The following is a 25,366-nucleotide window of genomic DNA, read 5'->3' on the forward strand; positions in this document are numbered from 1 at the left end:
TCTGTCCGAATTAAGTAAATGCAATTACACAAAAGAAACAGTATCGCTTAAAGCATTTGCAAAAGACATACAAGATTTTAGCTTGACAAAAATAGTATTCATTGTAGGAACTTATTCCATTTTTAGATTTTCTCAAACACATTATAGGAGTCAAATCCTATAAAAAGAAGATGACACAAAGAACTGAAATAACCCTACTTGTCAGTCCAAAAAGTAAGAGAAATAACCTTTGATATTCCAATAGCAGAGTGAATTTTACTATAGACTAGTTTTGTTCCCAACACATGCAAAGGCCATAATATTGCAGCAACAATCCTTGCCCCCATCCAATCAACTAGTGAAGCACAATATCAAGGCTGCTTCTGGTTCCTTGTCAAATATGTCCCCTGTGAACCACATTGAAATCATCCAATGCAATAAGTTTGGGTGGGAAACCAGCTGTTTCTTGTGAAATAGACAAAATAGTTTGGCAAGAGGATACAAAGTACGCAAGCATTAACCGAGTGAATATCATAAAAAAGCACAAGACTCAAAGTGAGAATTGTTCAACCCAGCACGAGCACATATCCAAATATTTTTATGGTTTTAGTTTTATGTGCTTAAGATCACCCGTGAGAATAGAAAATAGCTCGATTTAAACAACACAAAAATGCATAGTAATTCAACCTCATAAATTCTCTTAAACTCCATGTATGCCAAACTGATCCTTAGGAATGAAAGTGCAATAAGCTTACGAGCTTTAGAACTTGTAGAAATCTGTTTCTGGATCCCCCTGCAAGAGAAAATAAATAATTTAAACTAAAAAAAAAAGGAGAGAGAGAGAAGAGCTCGGGGTGGATAATAGTGCAACACTTAAAGATCTTGATAAACAAACCCAAGCAGGGTTCATCACTTATTGCTACTATTACAGTATAAAGTTTCAGAATTGAAAACCAGTCATACAAGTGAGAAACAGATCAATAATACAAAAAAATAAATGAAAAGTTAGGTATGTCATTCAGAATCTAGATAAGCTAGATACTGTTACTTAATATTCCAAAGGAATTAACTAAATGCAATAGAAATCCTTTTCATCAATAAAAAGCACAGATGCAGTAGCACCAAAGGGAAGAGGGAGAAAAAAAAAGAAAAGAGCATACCTGTAAAGTGTCTCGTACACTAAAGGAACTGAAACGACATAATTTGGACCTTGAACTAATCGTACCTTACAGTAGGAAAATCTTACCTTGAACTCGATAAGTTCATCCAAAAGATTTTTGTTCCATACAAATCGATGATTCCGGATTGAGTAACTTGTCCGCTCTCCATTACCTGGAAATGAAATTATACATGGAAAACGTTAATTTGTCTTTTATTTTTCTAACAAAATATTCATGTGATTTCATAAATAATACAAGTCAAGTCTTCATTAATCTCTAACAAAAGCCAAAGCATACCAGAATTTTGTCAACTTCTGACAGAAATTCTACTTGATGAGTCACAAGAATCACAGTCTTCTTTGCTAGAGCATCCATGACACAATCCTGCATAAGCCATTCATATTATGTGACCTGTTTTACAATAAGACTATGCCTCAAAATATCGCTGACTACATCTTTCTTACATGAAACAGAATTGCTGCAGTGTGTGCATCTACTGCACTGAATGGATCATCTAGTGTGTGCATCTACTGCACTGAATTGTTCAACGCAGCACGAGCACAAGACTCAAAGTGAGAATTGTTGAACGGAATCATCAATTGAAGTTCCATAAAGGCAATTGCATATGAGATCGATGTTTATTGGTGGATTCTCTTCTATAACCAGAAAACACAGCAAGAATTACAACTCAACAACTCAACAAGACAACAAGAGTTACAAGACAACGGAAACCATGAGTCATCTGCTCTGACTACTCATCAACAACACGGTCATCAGTTCATCACAGTTCAATACAATATCCAGCAACTAAACATTCACAGACTCACAGTTTGATAACATTCACAGTTTATAACATTCACAGAATCACAGTTTGATACTTTGAGAGTTGAGACAATGACTCACCACAAAACCCAGAAATCACCGAGCTTGCAGAATCCAAAACCCAGAAATCGAGCTTCAACAATCAGTCAATCACCTAGTTTGAAATTTGAACCCAGAAATCAAGCATGAAGAATCACCAAATTTGGAGGTTGAACCGAGCTTCAAGCCTTGAACCCAGAAATCGAACCCAGAATTCCCAGAAATCGAGCTTGAAGAATCAGTGAATCACCAAGCTTCGTGGTTAAAGAATCACATACCTTTAAGCCTTGAACCCAGAAATCGAACCTAAAATCGAACCCAGAAAGCCCTGAAAATCGAACCCAGAAATTCAAAAATTGTGAGATTGAAACCCAGAAATTCTATTGAAAGACAAAAACCCAGAGAAATTCGATTTACCGGCGAGCTAGAGAGCTAGAGAGCTAGCCGGAGACTCGGTGAGAGACTGAGAGTCTGAGAATCGACTGATCGAGGAGCGGCGTTCCTTCTTGATTTCGAACCTAGAAAGGGAGAAAGCGCCTAGGCTCCGACCGTCCAGAGCCGCCCAGCCCCGCCTAGGCCGCCGACTTTATTCCCAGCGCCCAGCTCGCTCGACTAGGGGAGAATCGGAGGGGTACCAGAGAGATCTCGGAGGCGGTGGATTCGTGGTCAAGGGCTTCAGAGTCGGGGATTAGGAAAGAGATTGTCAGAGTAGCAGTGGAGTTTTGGAAAGAGAGTGAATGCTACCACGAGAGTTGGGTACTAGAGAGTCGGGGTGGCTGTGGAGTGAGTCAGACAGCGAGAGAGTCGGAGTGAGTTGGAGAGAGAGTCGGGGTGAGTCGATTTGTGGGGTTTTGTGGAGTGAATGCCGTGTCGGGGGGTATAGGCGTGGGCTGGTCTAAGCTAAGGCATTAGTTTTGGAAAGACTTTTTCACTAGTGTTCTAATAATTTGGTCTGAATGGATATATGCTAGTGTAGTTGTCTAGCTAGCTAGGACACGGCCATTAATGTTGATTCACATATATGTACAAGGCATCAGACCATGTTTTTCCACATATATGTTGTCTGAATGCCACTTTAAAATTTTCAGTTTTGCCGCCTCTTGCTGTCCGGTAAGAGGGAAATGGATTTGGAGGGGTGAATGGAGGGAAATGTTGGAGGGAATGTTGGTGGACATGTTTTGCACTTGCAAATCTATGAATTCATACCATGGTTTTAAACAAACCGTCGTATCACCACTACATGCTGAGGAATACCAAATTGTGAGAAACTTGCCGCCTCTATAATAATTTAACCTCACACCACGCTTCCATTTATAAACGTCTTCTGAAGCAATACATAATTCAAGCATGAAAAACACCCGTTGGTTGAATTCATATTAGAAGACTGAAATTTTACAACCGTCGTCTCAATAATGAGAAATTATTCACACCACGGAAAACAGTGTTACGTCGTCTGAAAGGCGTCGTGTGAAGCCTTTTGTGTAGTAGTGGTGTATCATCAGAAATCCATGAAACATTTCATACCAAGGGTGACCTTCCATCATAATCTGTCTTATTGGGATCAACTCCAGCTCGGATCAAACAATTTAGCTAATGTAGATCTCCATGATAAGCAGCACTATTCACCTTCAAAGCAAGTTCAGCTTCTTGCTTTCCAATATGGAAAGTAATGTCTGATTCTAGTTGCTTGAAATGAGGTCCTTTACCCTGTAAAAATTTCAGCCATGTGATTGACACCTACTACAAATATACTCAACTTTACTCAGAAAACAGAATATGTGTGTGTGTGTGTGTGTGTGTGTGTGTGTGAATTAGATATAGAGAACTAACCTCTACAAGGTTGTTCAAGATTCTCCGCCCATCATAAAAGTATATGTCAAGGATACTTGTAAATGATTGTTTATCCAGTCGCAGAAACCTGCACAGTTCACACACCCTAACTGTATAAGGTTGGGGAATGTTGCAAAGGATGGAGACTTGTCCAAATGAGTTGTTCAGTTGCAAAAGAAAAATTGTTTCTTCTGATCCATCTTCCCCTAAACCCACCTCCTCCTGTACAAGAATAACTTTGATCATATCAGAGGGGTCATGTAGGTCAGATGATTGTGCAATGTGATCAAAATATCAAATAAAAATAGAAAAAGAGAATGAGATAGTATTACCATACTATCCTTGTTATTGCTGTGACCATGCTATGGTAGTATCTCTAGTCTTTGATCTACTATTGAAATAGTTTGAAGTGACAAGGATATGATCCTCTAAAAATTGAGAAAGATTATTCCTTCAATCATTTCATAGATTTACAAATAGGCATCCATTTGTTGAAAACATCACAAACCACATTCCATGTTGGCTCTTAGGAGAAATAAAATGCAAGATCCAAATATATTAGAAACTGCAAGAAGGAAAGAGACTTTCAAACGCAAAGGGGTGATCTACTGGCAACATCAGATGTTATTGTATGCTCTTAAAAGTTCATATCACCAGGGCGAAGCAATATAGACATGTAACTAGAATGTATATGGCATGCTAACATTATATTTACACATAAACTGAAAAAGTGTCTTTTTTTGTGTCAGCAGCAAGTAGTTGAACTCAATAATATGAGCATAAATATTTAAGCAACTAAAAGGAGGAAGGAAAACCCAAGAAGGCTGATGCAGCGGGGATGGTTTCCAAAAGCTAGGTTTTTAAAATAATAAATAAATCAATAATTAAAAATTTAGTTGGTAAACCCTTGAAAAGAAATTAAACTTTTGGGGCTAAAACAATCAGGGAAATGTTTATAGTACACTCACGTATCCATACATCAATAATAGACCAGCCCCTACACCAGTAGACAAGCTCCATGCCATGAAAGCATAAACTAGCTAGAGACCAAGCTGAGCTAGCCTACCACTGATCGTAGCCAGTCTACCACTGTGGAATTGGTCGACTTAACGAACCAACATGAAGGCAATGTAAGCAAACCCAAAGATCAATTCAAAAGCAAACTGACATAAGTTTACTGAACTAACTAAATTAGATCCGCTGGTGAGTCAAGAAACTGAAACGTACTAGTACACCATGACAGACAAAATAAATTTGATCTACCACATTTCCAGGTTCCATTATCACTTATCCTGGGAGAAAAAATTCCTCGTGTAGCTTAATAACCTGCAAAATGAAAAGAATAAGAATACCAAATTCATTAGTACACATTATGCAGAGATATCCATGAACCAAGGAAGATTTTATTTGACAATATATGTGGCGTTACACATGAAAACTCCTGAATGTCTGACACAATTACACCACCAGGTGCTTCTTTAAGGTGGACTAATTGGCATTACACACAAACAAGGACATTACAGTACACACTTATACGTTTGTTGTTGACTTTGAAATAAGGTTCCAGGTCACAGTCATTTACATGCAAGATAGTAAACACTATTTACAATGTTTCCATAAGTGCAATTAATTACCAATTTTATTTTATTTTTATTGTCTATGATGAACTACCAGCTAGCCTACAAACAAATTCAACTTTGTACAAAGTAGCAGTCAGCCATCCTTTTTCATTTGAACATTAATTATATAAATGGAAGGAAAAAAAAAAGGACATACAATCTGAGTGATGAATTCAGTTGAGCATCCCTTGAAGAGAGGAACATTTACAATGTTTCGAAAATATAAGGCTTGTGAAATCTGCAATGAAAAAGAAAAAAAAATGATGATACAGAAATCTCTGAAAAGGAAAGCTTAACTAACCAACAACCCTACGTTATGCAGTAGTCTGGATAATGCATATAAATTGAAATGAAAGTAAGATCCTAATTCTATATATACTAATTGAGTGTTCGTTTACTGTAGCTTAGGAACAGTGCCGGCTCGAGCTGAGCCGGTATAGGAAAAGCCCCTTCTACCCCTCTTTCCTCTTATTTAAGGACCTGTCGATCAGCCGCAGCAACATTTTTCTCTTTCCGCTCTCTTCTCCGCCTTCAGAAAGAAAGAGTGAAGGATGATCCGAGAGAGAGGAAGAACAGGGAACGGGAAGACGAAGAAGAATTTGATGCACCGAGTTGAGGTAATGACTTTTTTCCTGAAATTTCAGTTCATGATTGAAGGTCTGGTTTGCCATGCATGCTGGGTATATGCGGAAATTGGATTTCAGAATTTATTTTTTCTTTTTCTCTGTTTGAGTTGAAAGCTCTGTGGGTTTTGGAGTAGTGGGTGGCTGAGATTTAAGGGCATCTGAGATGAAGTCCATGAAGGTAGATGGCTATAGGAAATGTTTTTGATGGCTCGGTTTTGAAAAATTCTCCCTTTTATGACTTTCAATTTATCTCCTGTATTTGTGTCTTGAGTTTCCAATAAATTAGTTAGGGCTGTCTTCTTTTTATTAGAAATTGCTTTTTGAAACTTGATCAAAATTGTAGAGCCAGAGGATGTAGTTCTGTTTGATATATTTAAGTCGATGAAATATATTCACTCTAAAGTTGATATATTCACTCTAAGTTGATATATTTGCCCTAAAGTTAGCATGCTGTAGCAGTTATTGCAATATGTCCTTTGAAGCTTCGACTCCATACTGTTCAAAAAAGAAAGGATAGAAAGATAAAAGGGAACTAGGTACATATGCATGCTCAAAAGAAAGGAAATCAAATATATTTGTTCATCTAATTTAAATTAAGCATAGTGTGCCTATGAATTCCATAATTCCATGACCAGAATAATACGTCCAAAGTCATGCAATATGAATTCCATGACCAAAACAATATGTCCAATTTCTGCATTTATGTTGCTCCCGAGGGTTCTGTGTTTGTATGCATTTTACTTTTTTATTGTTGATATATCTGCACAGCTTTCTGTTTATTTCATAGATGATCAAACAACTTGAGATCAAGTTTGCATGATCTGGTCTGTTTATTAATACTCTCTCATGTGCAATCTGTCATTGGCTTTTTCCTGCTTTAGTTTGCTTATGTTTGTTTTGTTTTTCCTCTGATATATGCATGACTATTAATGATATATGTGGACTTTACAGATTTCATGCAAAAAAGTGTGGGCTTCATTGTCTTGCTGCTGTTCCGTTTGTTGCTTTGTACTGTCTACGTTTCTTATTCAGGATACATGATCAAATCATGGCAAGAACAGGTTATTAAAAACTGTTAATGTGAATTAAAAGATTTTGGCTCAATTTTCATTAGTTTGCAAACTGGAATTTACTATATTATAATGGAAACTGCAGTATTCAAAATGAATTTTATTTTTAGAATTGCTGCTCTATTGCAGTTAAATTAGTTCACTACTTTGATTTATATATACAAGAAATAATTCATTTTACGTTTTTCCTTTTCTTTTTTTTTTTTGGTTTTGTTTTGTTGTTTCTTAAGTTTCAAATTCAGTGTTTTAAATTGAATACTTTTTGTTTCCTTATTTTATCTACAGCTGTGATGCCTAAACAAGGGACAAGCAGGAGAAGTCTACAGTTGCGAGCAGATAAAAGTGTTAGTAATTCTGATTGTGTGCAATATGTGTCAGAACAAAGTCATAAAAACAAGCGGAGAAAACCTACATCTGCTATAAATTTCAACTGTGGTGCAAGTACGTCCAGCAATCTGGAAGTCGAAATAGCTGCTTCACACGGAAATAGTGTTGGACAAGCATCATATCAAAGAAGAAAAGGTGGTATGTCATTAACAATTTTTTATTTTTTTATTTTTTACTTTTAGTAGTATTTATAATACACATGGATTAACTTGCTATACTTATTACAATTCATGCACAGCACTGGCCTCTACATATTCGGATTTAGGAGATATGACTTATGTTTGTACCGATTGTAATCACTACTACAAAAATAGAAACACACAACACTCATCACACAACGGAACAGAAATCCGCTGTTGTGTGTTAACACAAACTCTATCAGACAACGGTACAATTCTGTTTCTGTTGTGTGAATGTAAGCAAATTGAAGAGAAAAAAATTAGGAAGATATCACACAACTGAGTTAAGACGTTTCTGTTGTGTAAATGGGAAGTTGATTTCCCTCCATTCTGAGCTCATAATTCCCTCTCACCAATATGGAATTTGAACTCTACACACAATAGTTTTTTCTTATCCGTTGTGTGATTGAATGTTGTATGAAGTTCGAAAAATCCTACTAGGTGTACCTTGTGCAAGATGCACAAATTTGTACAACAGATTGTTAAAGATCTGTTGTCTGATCATGGAACTTGGTTGCAGAGTGCGGCAAAGTTTCACTCAAATCAAACATATGTAGGCATAGGCGGCAATTTTCCCTCCCCTTGTTTGTCCAAATTTTTACCTGTATACATTCACACAACAGATTCTTAACTATACGTTGTCTGACAGACTTAAAAAAAAAAAAAAAAAGTAACTAGCTTACCCACGACCACGTTTCAATAAACTTCTCTATCTTCCCCGACTCTCTCTCTCTTGCCTTCTCTCTTAATACTCCCTTATCTCTTTCACTCTATCCTTTCCCTCACACCTTCGCCACCTTCCTCTCCAGGAAGATGTCGTTGCTAGCCAAGTCTTCTCTCACCGCCTCCTCCACTCGTAGGTCCGCCTACCCCAACTTCCTTGCTAACCTGCGGGCATTTGCACGCACCCCATTCCTCGCTGCCGTGTCAAATCCCCGCAAGCTGTTACCGGAGATGCAGATCCTTGTCGATGTGGGTAAGTGAGAGAGAGCGGCGAAAGAACACAACACCTAGCCCCCACCTAAAACCATTCCAATTTCCACTGCTCCCAAAACCTAGGGTTTCGATTTTTTGAATTTCCCAAATTTTCAAATTAGGGCTCTTAATTTTTCACCTGAAATGCATAAATGGTAGCTTCAGGAAAATCTATCTCACAACTTGTTCTTTAGATTCCACTTTATCATGGCTTTAATCCAACCCTATGCGATTATCAATCCTTATTTCAATTTGGCAGTGGATCTATTACCAGAATCGATTCTATTTGATTTGTGGTTTTTGTGTTTTGATATGATGTTTTCGATGTGATATTGTTGTTGTTGAGCTTTGATTTATGTTCATTCCATTTTGATCTAGGCCCTGCAAAGTAGACTTTTGGGATTTTGGGGTTTTCAGCAAGACGACGCAATCTCTCACTAGCTCTCCCTTTTTAACTCTACAATTGTGCATATATGGCCATGACTGCTCAGACCCAGGAATAGCTCCTTGCCGCCCATCTCAAATAGCAAACCATCGATGTAAGCTTTAACTCTCTGTCAAGGTTAAGTGATTATATGGTGCTTTTTAGTGTAGAAATCCAATAATTGTTTATCAAAGTTTTAAGATTTGTAGGTGGGTATTGTAAATGTTAACACGTGTTAAGATTGCAAAGATTCCAATCTTAACATTTACTCGAAGCTTTTGATATATCAAAGTTTGATAAACAATTATTCGATGGGTATCAAAGATTGCAATGACTGTAAATGTTAAGAATTATTCTTTTGAATTGAGCACGTATGCCTTGTTTCAAATCAGATATGTGAGCTGTTGTTGTCATGGCGCTACCTAATTTGCATTGTCTAGCTTAAATGAGTATCATAATTGCAAGTGTGATTCATTTTTTATTTTTTTTTAATTGGATAACTTATTGTATATAATTAGAATGATTATTCAGTTTATTAGTTTAATAGTTTATATCTAAATTTTTGGCTCAAATGGCTCCTGTCATCTTCAACTTATTATCATCTTCAACTTGTTTCAGGTGATGCTTTTATCAGGGTATTTTGTGAGCAAGCTTTTGAATCTGCCATCACATTATGCAGCTGGTTTGATATTGGTTGCGTGCTGCGCGGTGGTATGTCTTCATATGATATATACGTTTGTATTTATATCCTTCACTTCATCATCTTTCTCTCTCAAATTAATTTTTTTGTTTGTTGACTTCATGCAAGAACAACAAGTAACATTGTCACTTATATCGCACAGTATATATACTCTCTTCTTATTTAGTTATTTGTGTCAAAAGGTCTGGTTTTATTTTCTGTTGCTGAAAGTTCCAGTTTTCTGTCAATACTTTCTTAGGTCCAAATTGTCTATTTCAAAAAATATTTATGTGTAAGCAGCATGTGGTACTCATCGCACTCCTCCATGTTGCGAGCAATAAAGTTTAGACAAGTTCAATAAGTATAGTTATCTTCCTAGATAACTATACATAGATTTATGTATTTCAGCAATGAAATTTTTAGCACTTATCGTTCTTAAGGTCAATGTGTGCTGCTATGGTTGTTCTAGTTCAGAAATTAGGTTAATTGTGAGAGTTGATGATACGAGCACGTACCAGAAAATTGTTTTCACTTTGGATAGTTAGTGTTGTGAAAGCCTTGATCACTGTGGAATGATTTATTGTTTGATTTCCAAATACCATAGGGATATGCAGCTCTGGAGTTTGCCAAGTAGGGGGTTAAGCCAGGCGAACTAGCAGTAATTTCCAAAGAGGCGGTATGGTAAATTTCACTTTGTTTATATCTAGTTGATTGTGGATTTTGAGATATTTTATTCCATTAGTTCTCAATTTTTTGAAGAGTACATCAGAAAATAGTTTATATGCATGATGACTGCCCACTTTTTACATTATTGAAGATATAACTTTCATCATTTATGTGGATGCCGTGCTTACTGATTGTACTTTCTGTACAGACTAATCACTATACTTTATATTATAGCTGCTGTTTCAAATCTTTTTATTTATAATGGCTGTTGGTATGTTGTTTTTATAAATAAAAAAAATTATGAATCGATTCTTGTGTAACTGGATGAGCTGTGAATTTATTCGAGATGCGATTTAGCCGATTTGATTTTTAAGTTCATGTGCACTGCAACCATAATCCTTTTAGGCTGATTGGACTTGGGTTATCTATTTGGAAATTTGCCACAGCCGGGTGTGGTAGTATGTGAGTGTGACTAACTTTACACTATGTTTTGCTAGCTTTTAGTTGGCTTTGTATTACATCATTAGTATCACTCTGTACTAGATACTGAGTTATCACTGAGTTTTGCCATTGTAGGCTGGTTGGAGTCGGTGAGGCATCTTTGATAAGTCTTGCAGCTCCGTTCATTGATGACCATGCCCCTGCAGATCAGGTTTGACTCCTCCCCATACATCTTTATCATTTCGTATTGGTATTCATAATTAGGAATTAGGATTGGGAAGTCAAAAATATGAGTTCTGTGGTAGGGAATTAATTCTTTGTAATGTGAGTTGTTGCCTGCCACATTCTTAATTGGATGTACAGAGAATGACTTCTAGAGAAGAAACCCACGTTATGTGTCAGCTAGGAAGATATTGAGGCATAAACAGGTTGTCAATTGAATAAGTGGTTCAACCACTTTTTGGGTTTGTCAATTACTATATCAAATAATAATTGCATGTATGCCTTACTAAAATTATTTTTCTGTGAAAGAGAGATGTTCAGGCTAAGTCCTTGAATATTTAGTCTTACTTTTTATCTTTCTCTCACAGTTTTTGTCAAATATGAAATTGTTAGAGGGTTAAAACTATATGATGTTTTCCAGCTTGGTTGGTCATTTTGTGGTCAAAAAAAAGTTTATAATCTTTTGGAATCATGTGGAATGCATTATAAATTAAAGCATGCAAACTGAGTTTACTACATGCTCAAGTTTGTTGGTATTGAGCATGTTAACTATGATAGAATGTTTCATTCATTGTGTTGTTACATTTTAAGCACTACTTGTTTTCCTTGGTCTCAGTAAAGCTAGAACTGCCTTGGTTACCAAGTACTATGCAAGTAATACTATACAAAAATTAGAGTTCTCTATTCTATATGAGCTAATTAATAGCATTAACTTTCTTTCTGCAGGTTGAGATTGAAGTGTAAAGCTTGGAGCAGCTCAAGTCAAGTAAGCTCAGAGATCATTCTGAAAAAGAAGTTGGAACTAGAAGACAAGCTGTTGGATGCTCCACCAGACACACTAGGTGCTGCTGCCTTGGCACTACACTATGCAAGTTTGGGAGAACGTTAGTGGCAAAGTTTCTCTCGATCGCTACTATTTGATTGTATCAGCTTTTGCTATCTTTCAATGTAATTAGCTAGAATGCAGCAGCCATCAAGCTAGCTAGAATGCCTTTTGGATACATGAATGTATAGACGATTGACAAATGCTAGTTTTTTTTGTAGTTGACATATGCTAGCTCTTTTGGTACATTAAATGGTTGAATTAGAGTATTCCAATGTCTAAATCTTATATTGTGCATTATTTTTTAGCAAATATTTCAGTTACAGAACCGAAAGTAATCAAACAACAGTCAATTACATTACGTTGTATGAATACGTATATATCGTTAATCACACAACAAATCAATTTTAATCACACAACGGTACCTATAAAATTTTGTCATCTCATTAATACTCACACAACAGAATAAATAGGTATCAGTTGTCCAATGTAAAATCACACAACGGTTCCTATATTTTTCTGTTGTATGAGAAGTTAACCAATAACAGTATGGTATTACTTTCGTTGTCTGAGTGTCATTTTTCTGTTGTGTGAGAAGTTAACCAACAACGGTCCATACTTACTTCTGTTGTCTGACCACCATCGAAGCAACAATTGAATACGCCGCATCCAATTTTTGGCGTTGGCATGCGCAGAATCGGTGCAACGGTTATAACTGAAGCGTTGTGTCTATCATATACACACAACGGTGATTCACCGTTGTTGGAGTGTGCTCATCACACAACACCGAGATAGACGACAGACATGTCCCAAATCACACAACAGATTTCCACCGTTGTGTGATGCATTTTTTGTAGTAGTGAATGCTTTGTTTTGGTTGAACGAATCAAAAAAGAGTGTCAAAAAGAGAACCTCCGATCACTGCTTTAATTTATATATACAAGAAATAATTCATTTTATGTTTTTCCTTCTTTTTTTTTTTGGTTTTGTTTTGTTGTTTCTTAAGTTTCAAATTCAGTGTTTTAAATTGAATACTTTTTGTTTCCTTATTTTATCTACAGCTGTGATGCCTAAACAGAGGACAAGCAGAAGAAGTCTACAGTTGCGAGCAGATAAAAGTGTTGATAATTCTGATTGTGTGAAATATGTGTCAGAACAAAGTCATAAAAACAAGCGGAGAAAACCTACATCTACTATAAATTTCAACTATGGTGCAAGTACGTCCAACAATCTAGAAGTCGAAATAGCTGCTTCACACGGAAATAGCATTGGACAAGCATCATATCAAAGAAGAAAATGTGGTATGTCATTAACAATTTTTTATTATTTTTTATTTTTTACTTTTAGTAGTATTTATAATACACATGGATTAACTTGCTATACTTATTACAATTCATGCACAGCATTGGCCTCTACATATTCGGATTTAGGAGATATGACTTATGTTTGTACCGATTGTAATAGGGTTTAGGGTCCCTAAACTACAGTTTTTTGTAGAGCTGAAATTACCAAGTTGATCACCCGAAATGGATGGTACTACGAAGCCTGCCCCATGTGCTACAAACAACTGAAGCAAACACCAAACAACAACTTGCTTTCCTGTTCAAAGCATGGCTTCCAGACTGCACAACCAACGTAAGCATAGATAATAAACTTTAATTCCTCCATTATTATATTATACACTCTTATTTAGCTATACCAATTTATGTGAATCTAAATTGAAGAAATCTAATCTAAATATAAAATGATACTTTATACATGGCAAAAGATACAAAATAGTTTGGAAGAATTTCAATCTCTCTAATTCCATGTCAGTAATAGAAACTTCAGTGTCTATTTCTGTGATTTTATTGTTTCAATTTTACGCCTGTTCCTAAACCCTAAACCCCATTTTTTATCTCCAGTGATCAGAAATTAGTATTGTAACAATTGACTATTTTCAATTTCTAATAACTGCTTTTTCTGATTCCCTATTGAGTTTGAATTTCAACCATTAATTTGAATCAAATTTCCTGATTTTGTATGATAAACATACAATGTATCCAATATAATTGATATTGAAACTAACATTCCATTTCATCAATACCACAGCTTCAGAATGGAGGTGCACCTCGAAGATAAAAGTGATTCAACCTCAGCCATATTAATAGGAAAACCAGCAGATGTTCTCTTTGGAGTCACTTGCCAAAAGTTAGTGATCGAAGAAGGTTACACAGACCAAGACAACCCTCCAGAACAAATCTTCAAGAGCATTGGCCAATTCAAAATCTGGGAAATCATATTAAAAGACCGAGATGACCTGAAAATCAAAGCTGTCTATCCAGACATCCAACCATCACCAGAAAAGATGGTTACAAATGTGACACCAGAACATCAACCACCTTCAAAAAGAGCTTTGCAACTACCTAAAGAGTCAACTCAAAAAGAGCTCTTCAAATTAGAATCCAGCAAAAAATAAAAAAGGTAAGAGCATAACCTCCTTTTCTTTAAAAATGTTTATATTTAAACATACAACCAGCCATACTAACCAACACGCCATCTACTCTTCAATGCTTTAAAATACAAGTACACAAGAAGAAGGCAAGAGCGCACATGCCAAGCAAGATTAGAAACTGCAGCTCCTTTTTTTGAAGACTGCCAACAGAAGATCAGTGAAGCCAGTCATCTACTTTCCGCTGACTACATGACATTCTTTGAACTGCATCGCATAAACCATTTTTTGAAAAGATAATGGTTTTTACACTTTTAAGCAATGTCAATTAGCAGCGAATGAAGCCATGAACATCCTTTTTGCTCCCTCATGGCAGTATTTTGTAACAAAATCAGGCTAACTATTTTTTGGTTTGTACATATGATGCATACAAGATGCATCTCCTAGATGTAGGGCAAAACAATATATTCTATCACTAAATGAACGCCCCTTTTATATAAATTTTGTTTCACACCAGAAAAACCCTTACTTTCTTTATCTTAACGTAACAACTTTAGCCCGCGGCAACGCGCGGGTAAATTTCCTAGTTTATATAAGTACTTTGCAGCCTACAGATCCATTATGGACGTATCTATGCCATTAACATACAAACAATATAACACAAATAATGATATTATTCTCAACAGCTCTTTCATAGGGTAAGCAACTAAACAATTTTCAGATGGTTATTTAGTGAACTATTAGTAAGATTTTTTCAATATTTGATAAGGAGAACAGCGTAAACTAATGAATCCATATAAGGAGGTCAGCAGAAACAAAATTGAAGAACAAATAGGAATAAAAAACAAACCAAATTCAGGGGTGAATTTCTGTGATTTCAACAGCGTGACTTCCTTATTAGAAAACCCTGTGTCCTGATCATCCGTTGTATTCTGTTGAATACAATTTCAATGAAACATTACATAAAGAAATATAATATAGAAACTGGTCCACACTATCAACAATCAGGTTTCTGTCAATTATGGATTAAACTCTCCCTAAATCATATCTCCAACTCATTCAAATAGTTAAAGTAGATCAACTTTACAGAAGTCACTGTTGCTCCACCAATCAAGTCCAATTATTTGGACACAAAACACCATAGCCTCTTCTTCGAAACTAAATCATACCGATCTTTATGTCTCACAACAGAGAAAAATCTGAACAAATCCACATGTTGCCTATTACTAAAAACTGCAGACATATGGGGTATAACAACATATCTATGACCAATATCCTTGAGAAAAACAGATAGAATTTGATCAAATGTATATCTCTGCCTACACCTACAATCAATATTGTTAACATGAATACATTGTACACTATCTTTTACAGTATCCAGATCAGTACCCTTATGATGATTACCATCAGCATCACCAAATTCTACATCATTTTTTACACATTTCATACCACTACCAAGATTATCACCGTTAATTAGATACTTCAAAAGCAAGGTTCAGTAAATCAAATTAACCTCTGTTAATGTTCCATCATAAATTAGTAACTCGCTATAACCATAAAACAAAGCAACAAAAACCACGTACCATCCAATGAAAAAGGAACACCAAATACCATCGAACGAAAAAGGAACACCAAAAGTCCAAAAGTGCAATTGGAAAGAGTTACAGATTATGGACCATCCAACAAATAAGAAAAGAAAAAGCAAAAGTGTAACAGGAAAGCTTCTACACGTTATACAATTAGCTATACAACTACAAGATTTCAAAGTTGTGAATGCTTACATCTCGCATATATTTTTGTTTTCCAACCTCCACCTAGAGATCACAGAAGCAGATCGAACAGTCACAATTGTAACTTGAACGACAATTTAGTTAAAGAAACAAAGAGAGCTATAGAAAGTAAGGGGCTAAATATGTGTTTATATGCTGAAAAACAAATGTGTAATATGAAACCAATAGAAACTCAATATCATGATAATTCACTTCTGACCCAAAACACCCAGAAAACAAACACACAACATGAAGCTTCCAATAGAATATTAATAAATGATAAGCTGATTCTTAGTTTCCTGGCCAACTAAACATGGTATAAATTTCAGAAACTGCTCAATTGATGATATAATCAGCTCCAAATCAATGTGAACATAAAACGAAAACCACCTAACTATATCAAATAGGCAGAGAACGAAAAAAATCAACAATCAGTAAAACCCTAACAATCACGACCCATCCAATTCTAGTGTAAAACAATTGATTGATTCTCAATTACACTCGTCTGACCCTACAATGACACGAAGAAAACCCTAATTCGTCGAAAATTCAAGTTCAGGCGCTCAGATCTTCAAGGATTTAACGCTTTAGGCTCCAAATCTGGTTGAAGCAACAACCGGAGCAACGAAAAGGAAATCTGAGAAAGCGAAGAGAAGTTGCTTACAGGTTGTTCGGCACTGATAACCGACGAGCTTCAGGTTGCCGATGACGAAGCTGAAGAGGACTGACGGAAACTTTGACGGCTGAATGCAAGCCGCGGGAGAGAGATATGGAGCGGGAGGCAGAGAAAAACCAAAACCAGGAGGAGGCTCAAGCTGTTCAGGACGGTGACAGAGAGGGAGAAGAGGGTGAAGGTGAGGAAGGGGAAGGAAGAGGCTCCTATGAAATCGAAGCCATTCGCTGGAAAAGGGTTCGAAAGAGATGGGTTTGTAGGTCTAAGGTCGAGAGAGAGCTCATGAGTGTCGAGTGTAGAGATGAGGGCGGGCTATGTTTTTTTTTCTTTTCCCTTTCTGTTTGACACGATGTGACAAAATTAAACCTAGCTAAAAATTCTCAAAGTTATTCACACAACTGATATCTCATCGACTGTCGTCTGAATGCAGCACCAAAAATCAAAATGTGAAATAATGGAGGGAAGTTCCAAGTTCACACAACAGAAAATTTTAAATCTGTTGTACAATTAGAACAGCTTGCAGTAAGCCTATCTAGGGGATGACATTCAAGCAAGCTGCTTCAAACTTTGGTGCTTAGTTTTTCAATCACCCAACGGAGATCATGAAATCCGTTGTACCTAGTAACCCAAATTTCAATGTTTCAAGAGCCAACCAAGACTCCAAAGTTAAGGGAAATCTACCGCTAAATTTTTTAACACTCAGACGACGTAAAATACCAAACTCCGTTGTGCAATGTAGTTCTGATAAAAAAGTTATCACTTTGTTGACACTCACACAACAGAATATCCCTAATACCATTGTACAATCAAGCTTACTCAAACAGACAACAGATGATTTAAGTTCTGTTGTGTGATTAGTGTTGTGTGATTAACTTATTGTAGTAGTGAGTGCCCTAGACGGGCAATGTCTGCAACAAATTTAGCTTCTCGAGGGACAAAGTTGAAGGTGATTTCTTCAAATTGGCTTGCTAAGAAATCATGTATTGATGTATAGTTGCAAAAGCAAAATATACTCTCTTGTTTCAAGTAATCAGGTGGTCTATTGTTTTTTAATTGTACTTTCTTTTTATCAAGGACAACGTTTTATTATTTTTATTTTTTTTAAATCGAAATCACACGTTGTCTTTAAAAGCTTTCTAGGCCCAAATAGTAATTCGTGTTGGAGGGTCATGTCAAAACACTTCATCCCCTTGGCCACCAAGAATACATTGAAATTTAAGCTCCAATCAACTTTGGCGGGATGGAACACGATATGGGAGTTCCACATATTGAGACTCTTACTAACTCAACCATTTGTGGTGGCATGATTTTTTTATTTATCCAAATAGTCATTCTCAAGTATAAGGAGTACAGTAGTAGTATAGAGATTTAAGAAAGGTTGTTTAACCCACGAGGATTGGATTCCTTTTATTAGCAAGGGTGTGAACTTAAAGAGAGCTACAATATGTAAATGTACAATCACAAACCTAAATTCACAAGGAAATCTAAACTCTTGGTGAGTATGTGCAAGATAGAGTAGTGATTTGATTTTGGCTTTTGAAAATAATTTTGAACCGGAAACAACTAAATACTCAAATGTAAACTAAAATACTCTAAACTAAACTAGGAATTAATAAATGAAAGTTAGGATTTTGATTGTCTTTCACTAACCTCCCTTGCAAGTATTGATGCATTTCAATATGAATAATGCTAAATTAATTAACTAATTTCTCTCCTTGCATCCCTCTCGGGTATGACAAGGGACATGCTCCTTTTGTGATATCAAGCAACCCTTCTCGGGTGTAGTACTTAACTACTTAAGTCATGTATTTCAATCCGGTTAGGTATCTAGTACATTACCGTAGGTGCATGAAGTTTGGAGATGGAGAAATCATGCAAACAAACCAAACTTATCTCCAAGTGATTGTAATTTACAACCCCTACATGCACACCTAGTGTGCTTTCACTATGCCAAAAACCTTATCAGACGACGGGCTAAAACTGTTGTGTGATTTGGAGTGCCACCGTTGTAGAGCGAGCCGTTGTTTGTTGAAAATTCAGACAACGGTGGAATGCAGTTGTCTGAGAAACACACAGGCAATGGGTATGTGTTATAACTGTTGTGTGATGGCTCGGCAGATGCCATGCGCAGCAGTTGATGAGGCCCTGCCTTCAGACAACAGTGCTTGGTTTCAAGCTGTTGTATGTTAAGCTTATCAAACAACATACTTTTATTATTTGTGTTGTCTAATTGATCCTCAAACTTCAGTGCTTGGAATATATCTGTCATTTACATTTGGGACAACAGAGTTCAATTGAAACTGTTGTATGATTTACTTTTTGGACAACAGAGTTCAATTGCTTCTGTTGTATGATTAACGTTGAGGACAACTAAGTTTAGTTGCTTCTATTGTGTGAGTAGAAATTAGAAGACACTGATTTGTTAAAAACCGATGTGTGACACTAGTACAAAAATTGAATCAGACGACGGCTAAAAACTGTTGTGTGATGCGGAGCTGACTGTTGTATATCTCGCTGCCGTTTGATGAAACATGATTTAGAGAACTGTCGTCTGAAGAACTCGGCATCCATGTCAATAGCATGTCGACAGGCTGTCGATAGCTTATCGACATCATTAACTGTTGTGAACGTCACTCAGACGACGGGCAACTTAAGAACCCGTTGTGTGATTGTGATTCAGAAGTCTTTTTTTTTTTATAACTGTTGTGTGATTGTGATTCAGAAGTCAAATTTTTTTTTTTTTATAATTGTTGTGTGACTGTTATTCACACAACTAAAACATTTATTGCATCCGTGATCTGTATTACTCTCACACAACAGTTTTTATTGTATGACTGTTGTGAACATTGTGTACGTATAGCAGAAAATGAAATCAAAAATTACCATATGAACAATAATTACCAATATATATCTAATATTGTTATAATCCACATAATTGTACTGAAATGTATTAGACAATATTGCCAAAAAAGAGCACTATACTACTCCATGCCAACACCAAAATATGGAGCACATCTATACTACTCCACTAGCAAAATAAGTGAAGAAATACACTTTAACTTGTTACCTTGGAGCACAAAAACATATTTCTAGCCTATTTCACTTCACAGCTTCTAGGGCATGAGCAACTGCATACATTACAGCTTGAGGATGTTCTTCAACACATAACTTGCGAGCTCATTACGCACTTCATCAATTTCCACTTGACCATAAACATGGTTGGCTCTCCTAGCCCACTGTAATAGTTTGAAAATAACAATAAGGAAATGCCATATGATAAACTAAAACAAAACTATTTTGAAAAACTAACAGCAAATATCCAAATTAAGAAGTTTCATGCAGTTACCTTATCTGCAAATGACAAGTTTGTATCATGAATGATATCCTTCATATATCTCATCACAAAATAGCCGCACTGTTTGTCGTTTGGCTGTGATGGAATACCCTAAAAAATAGACAGCGCGCACCATCTATCAACAGCATACATATACTACTATAATTATTGACTGAATCATTATTTAAAAGGAAATAACTATGTCGAACACTACTTACTGCCATGTTCTTCCATTGAACAGAGCTTCATCCTTTCTTGTTGCGTTCTGTCACGCCCCAAATTTTGAATAAAGAAAATTCAAATCCGAAACGCGAGAACAAACACAAGAAAATACATATAGAAAATTTTTCATTTAAAATAAGTAACAAACAAACTAAACTCACAATGTCAATACCGACTCGTTCTTTAGAGTCACATATTACATTACAGATAGTTTACAAATCAAATTGAATGACAATTCAATAAGTAAACACACCCACCACAACTCACTACCCAGCAGAAGACTTAAAACTAAGAGCACCTTTCCGCGTCCAAGCCATCGAACATACACCTCAGCTTTGATAATGATCACTCGATAATCAAACCTGCACAAAAACCCCTACACCATAGAATAGTGCACCGGGAATGAAAAACGAACCCGGTAAGCTTTTCAGCCCGTATGAGTAAACTCAATTAAAGTGACTCACGTCACGCATGCTTATAATTTCTCAATTCGTGAGATAATTAAAGCAACAACATTTACTTTCACAAAATACATGCTTTCACCATCTTAGTCTAACAAAATCAATAAGCAATTATCACAACAAAAGCATCAAGTTCAAATAAATCTTTATCATGCTCAATAATTTCAACCCAACTAAAACCCACATGCTCTGTCTCTCAATTCATTTGATCTCTTTTCCCACAAACTCCAATTACACAAATAAACATGATACGTCCCCACAATCTAACAGATTACCATTCCTTTGCCTCAACGGCACAACCACTAAATCATACTCATTGTCTGACAATAACAACCAACTGCCAACCTTAGGGCATCACAACTCAGTTCACCTCACTCCAAATCCCACAACACCACTGTAATCACAACAATCATTAAGTAAAATCAGTAATCCCTGCATAGAATTAGTTCAGGAGATCACATTCAAACAATCAACAAAATCATAGTAATCCCTGCAAAGAAACTTAGTTTAGAAGATCACATTAAAACAAACAAAAGAAATCATAGTAATCCCTGCATATAGTTTAGTTCAGGAGATTACATTAAAATTAAACAAAAGAAGGCATAGTAATCCCTGCATATAATTTAGTTCAGGAGATCACATGAGAGAACAAGTAAGTTAATAATAGAAAAAAACTAACAATCAATACCATTCAACTACTCATAACACCAAACACCACATCAATAACCTCAATCACTCAACAATAATCCATAACATTTTCATAACAATCACCACATCAATTATCACTACTTTTGTACTACAATATAAATTATCACCACTTGGTACTACTGTATAAATTATCACCACTTTGGTACTACAATATAAATTATCACCACTTTGGTCACCACTTTGGTACTACAATATAAATTATCACCACTTTGGTACTACTATATACATTATCACCACTTTGGTACTCACACTACTAGGATAAAGTTCATAGACATCAGTCCACAACTGATGTTAAAAAAAAAAAAAACCGATGTCTTAGTGGGTGATGTTAAAGATCGCCGAAACTAAGACATCGGTTCATAACTGATGTCTAGTTTGCAACCAGACATCGGTTTAAGGTTTAGAACCGATGTAAAAACATTAATGTGATCGCAATTTTTGTGTGTTTAACTATTGTCAAACCTTCATATTTTGGCATTAGATGCTTAATAAAATATACGTCTAACAACACAATTATCCATTTTAACATCGTTATTGATTTAGAAACTATGTCTAATAATATTTTACACATCAGTTCCTGAAGAAGAACGATGTCAAATGTTATGTTGGACATCGGTTCCTTGGTCTATATCGATGTCTATATTTATGCTAGACATCGGTTTTTGTTTATATATCGATGTCCATAGTAATGCTAGACATCGGTTTTTGTTTAATAACTGATGTACATTCTCTTTCTTGACATTGGTTTTTATTTAGTAACTGAGGTATTTTATCTTTCTTGACATCGATTTTTGTTTCCAAACTGATGTATTTTCTCTTTTCTGACATCGATTTTTATTTTCAAACTGATGTAATTTCTATTTTCTGACATCAGTTCTTCATCGGTAACTGATGTTTTTTTTCTTTTCTTGACATCAGTCTGTGAATTCAAACTGCTGTTATATCCCTTTCGTGCTGTATTTGGTACTAGAAAGCTGATCCACAAATAACATGAAATTCAAATATTGAGGAATTACATTAATTTCTATCCAAAATTAGAGCTTGAGGTAGCTTCAAAAGTTTTTCATAATAAACCCTAACCTACTTTAAGGCTAGTCTAGAAGATATCATTACTGCAATAACTACATGCAGTATAATTTGTTCACAATTCATCCTGATATCACTACATCTACTACAAAATAAACCTTGTATCCTAATTTGTAAAATGGTCAGCAGAATAGTCACACAAGGTTTGCAAGTAGTCAGCCGCTTCAATGCACACCTCATCCAGTTGCTCTTGGGTATATTGTATCTGATTCTTTGCCGCCAACTATAAATGTATAGCACAACATAAGTCAATATCATTTTATTATTTAAATCAAACTGCTAAATGTTGTTTCATTTTTCTCTCACCATAAACTAGATGGCAATTATACCTGGGCATTATAAGTAATTATATGTAAACCTACTTTGACAGTTTCTTAAGGCAAGATATAGTCAAAAGAAGAAATGAATTAGTGAACCATACATGCTCCCCCGATCTGATGTATTTTCCATAATCCCTCCCCTTGCCTTCCATTCTCTAGAATCAGAAACACGAAATCAGAAATAAAAACAAGTAGAATAAACATTTACAGTTAAGTATAAAATCACTATAAAAATTCAAGAACTCCAGAATAAATTGCAAGGTATTTCGTAGCGAAGCATTCTTTGGGATATAACTTCTATATTGTGCACTAGTGATCAACCAAAATTCAATCTTTCATCTTCCTTCCAAGCTATAATTGATTACAAAGTAAACACTGATCCAGCTAGTTCCCTTGTCAAAGTTGAGAAGATTCCCAAACAGTGAAACCATTATAGATATAAGACAAAAGAAATGGTAGCAGCAAAAACTGTAAGTGGTATTGACTCACAATCAATGGATGCTTACTTCACCATATGCCAACCACGTATTCAATACAATTATTGGCAAGATAAATCAATAAAGGAAAAGACCTACCTCGACTGTGATCCAGAATGTCATTGCTGTCAGAATTGGAAGGATCAGCATGCTATCTGGAGTTGTGAGATCAGTAAACCAGAGAGCACCACCATTTTGAAAAGACGGAACTTTCTCGCCATGTTTCTAATCTACAATAATATGTGTTACAAAATTTGAAATTCATAAATTCAAGAAAAAGAGATACATCAAATCTTAAATGGAACTATGTAAAACATATGCTACAAATTTGACGGGCTCATATCCTACAGCAAGAAAGAAGCTGATGAAAATAGGACCTTGAATGAATAAGGCCTTGTCCGGTAACGTTTTTAAAAATAATTTTTCAAAAACCAATTTTGAAAATAAAAAAGAGAAAACAAGATTGGATTTTTTAGATCCGAAGATGTGTTCGGTAGCTTATTCCGAAAACAATTTTCAAAAACGAGAGAAGATGGCGACTATAGATGAGAAAGAGACTTGAGAAGAAGAGAGCGACGTGAGAATATGGAAGAAGAGAGCACGTTCTTTTTTTTCTTTGTTTTGGAAAATATATCTCCGTGTTTTCTAAAATATGAGAATGAAAAGGTGAAAATGTCTATTTGTCGTTTTCTTGTTTTACGAGTAAAATAAAAAATTATTTTCAAAAATTATTTTCTGCATTTTTTAAAACAGACCAACGGACGCATTTTCAAGCCATTTTCATTTTATAAAATGAAAAAGATGACTTGAAAATGTTACCGAACGCCACCTAAACCTTTCAATTGAGAAAATGGAGTGACTCCGTATCTGCAGAATTTTATGCAGTTTCATAGGTAAATACTTAAATGCATGGGCATGCACACAAGATAGCTGCGTGATTATAGGAACTGAAATGAACTATAGCTAAGAAATCTATATCTAAACTCAAAGTTTGAAATAAGTCATAACATTTATTAAATAAAAAATGATAGCCAAGTATAGTTGACAAGCAAGCAGCTATAAAACGTAAAAAAATGAATTCAGAAGTGATTCAATCAGACTGAAAAAGACTTACTCATGGAACAATGCCATCATCTGTTTCTGACCTTCTCTTAAATCCTCAGGATCTGCTTCCTAACAAATAAAATGTGTTCAAAGTTTCAAACCCTGAAAATGAAGCTTTTTGCAAACTGTATAACATCCACTATATCATCTCAAACTAATACAAGTCACAAAAACTGGAAACATTACTTGTTTGGCAACAAGAAGCTCACTGTGAAGCACTGTGAAGCATACAAGTTTGTTTTAGAAAAAACCAAGAGAACTCTAATAGACAAAAGTTGTGCAAAATTGAACAAACTTCTTTCTTCAATCCAAGTCATTCTTTATATAAACATATATAATGACTATGAAGTTGGAAGCAGCCCAATACATTCAAAAGATTAGAGAAAATTATTTGACCTTGTTTACAGCCAGAAACTAAGCAGAGAAGGTTATGGTGTGGATCATAGTGAGTGCTTGATCTAGCTTGAGCATTGTTCATCCAGAGGTTGACATGAATTAGTGATTTATCCTCCAAAAATGCAGGCTATAGAAAACAAGCAGTGGACATTTGTAATCAACAATGAGAAAATTAACAAAGCAACAAAGTAAACTATATCCTACATAATTCTTCCAAAGGCGGCCCAAAAATAGATTGCATCCTCAATGCAACATTATAAACATTTGCATCACCAATGGTAATGAGAAAATAATAGTTTATTACTGCATGCCATTAGTTTGTGGAACTGAATATGTGCATGCTTTCTGAGGACTTACCATCAAATAACAAATTGATGACAGTAACATGCGTAACTACTTCATAACTTGAATTTTTTGAGGGAGCACTATATCCAATGCAAACTAA

General features: G+C 35.6%; 1 protein-coding gene and 2 long non-coding RNA genes across 6 annotated transcripts; 2 read left to right on the top strand and 1 right to left on the bottom strand.

Moving 5' to 3' along the window:
* Positions 1–211: 211 nt before the first annotated feature.
* Positions 212–1,666, bottom strand: LOC112195177. The gene is made up of 5 exons (XM_040516909.1): positions 1,604–1,666; positions 1,421–1,523; positions 1,140–1,311; positions 667–772; positions 212–386 (listed from the first exon to the last, which is right to left on the bottom strand). Exons 1-5 carry the CDS (start codon positions 1,664–1,666, stop codon positions 351–353), a joined length of 480 nt encoding a protein of 159 aa, XP_040372843.1. The 3' UTR covers positions 212–350.
* A 4,265-nt stretch (positions 1,667–5,931) lies between these two features.
* On the top strand, positions 5,932–12,170 carry LOC112193762. 4 transcript variants are annotated; one of them, XR_005808439.1, is made up of 8 exons: positions 5,932–6,066; positions 7,027–7,136; positions 7,431–7,670; positions 9,065–9,225; positions 9,729–9,821; positions 10,394–10,917; positions 11,032–11,107; positions 11,845–12,170. It is a non-coding gene; the product is annotated as an uncharacterized LOC112193762 (long non-coding RNA). The 4 variants fall into 4 exon arrangements; XR_005808440.1 differs by having other exon boundaries at positions 10,394–10,470; XR_002934013.2 differs by having other exon boundaries at positions 10,394–10,465.
* Positions 12,171–13,433: 1,263 nt separating this feature from the next.
* LOC121052207 lies at positions 13,434–14,733 on the top strand. The gene is made up of 3 exons (XR_005808441.1): positions 13,434–13,576; positions 14,033–14,404; positions 14,508–14,733. It is a non-coding gene; the product is annotated as an uncharacterized LOC121052207 (long non-coding RNA).
* Positions 14,734–25,366: the final 10,633 nt, after the last annotated feature.

This window comes from Rosa chinensis, chromosome 3, assembly GCF_002994745.2.
Source record: "Rosa chinensis cultivar Old Blush chromosome 3, RchiOBHm-V2, whole genome shotgun sequence".
Classification (NCBI taxonomy): domain Eukaryota; kingdom Viridiplantae; phylum Streptophyta; class Magnoliopsida; order Rosales; family Rosaceae; genus Rosa; species Rosa chinensis.

Bases quoted from the DNA above. Each gene is read 5' to 3' on its own strand.
- LOC112195177 (XM_040516909.1), bottom strand. From the start codon at position 1,666: ATGCACACACTAGATGATCCATTCAGTGCAGTAGATGCACACACTGCA. The intron at 1,524-1,603 runs GTAAGAAAGATG...TGGCTTATGCAG, and splicing joins CTGCAGCAATTCTGTTTCAT to GATTGTGTCATGGATGCTCT. The intron at 387-666 runs GTTGAATTACTA...TGTGGTTCACAG, and splicing joins AGTTTAAGAGAATTTATGAG to GGGACATATTTGACAAGGAA.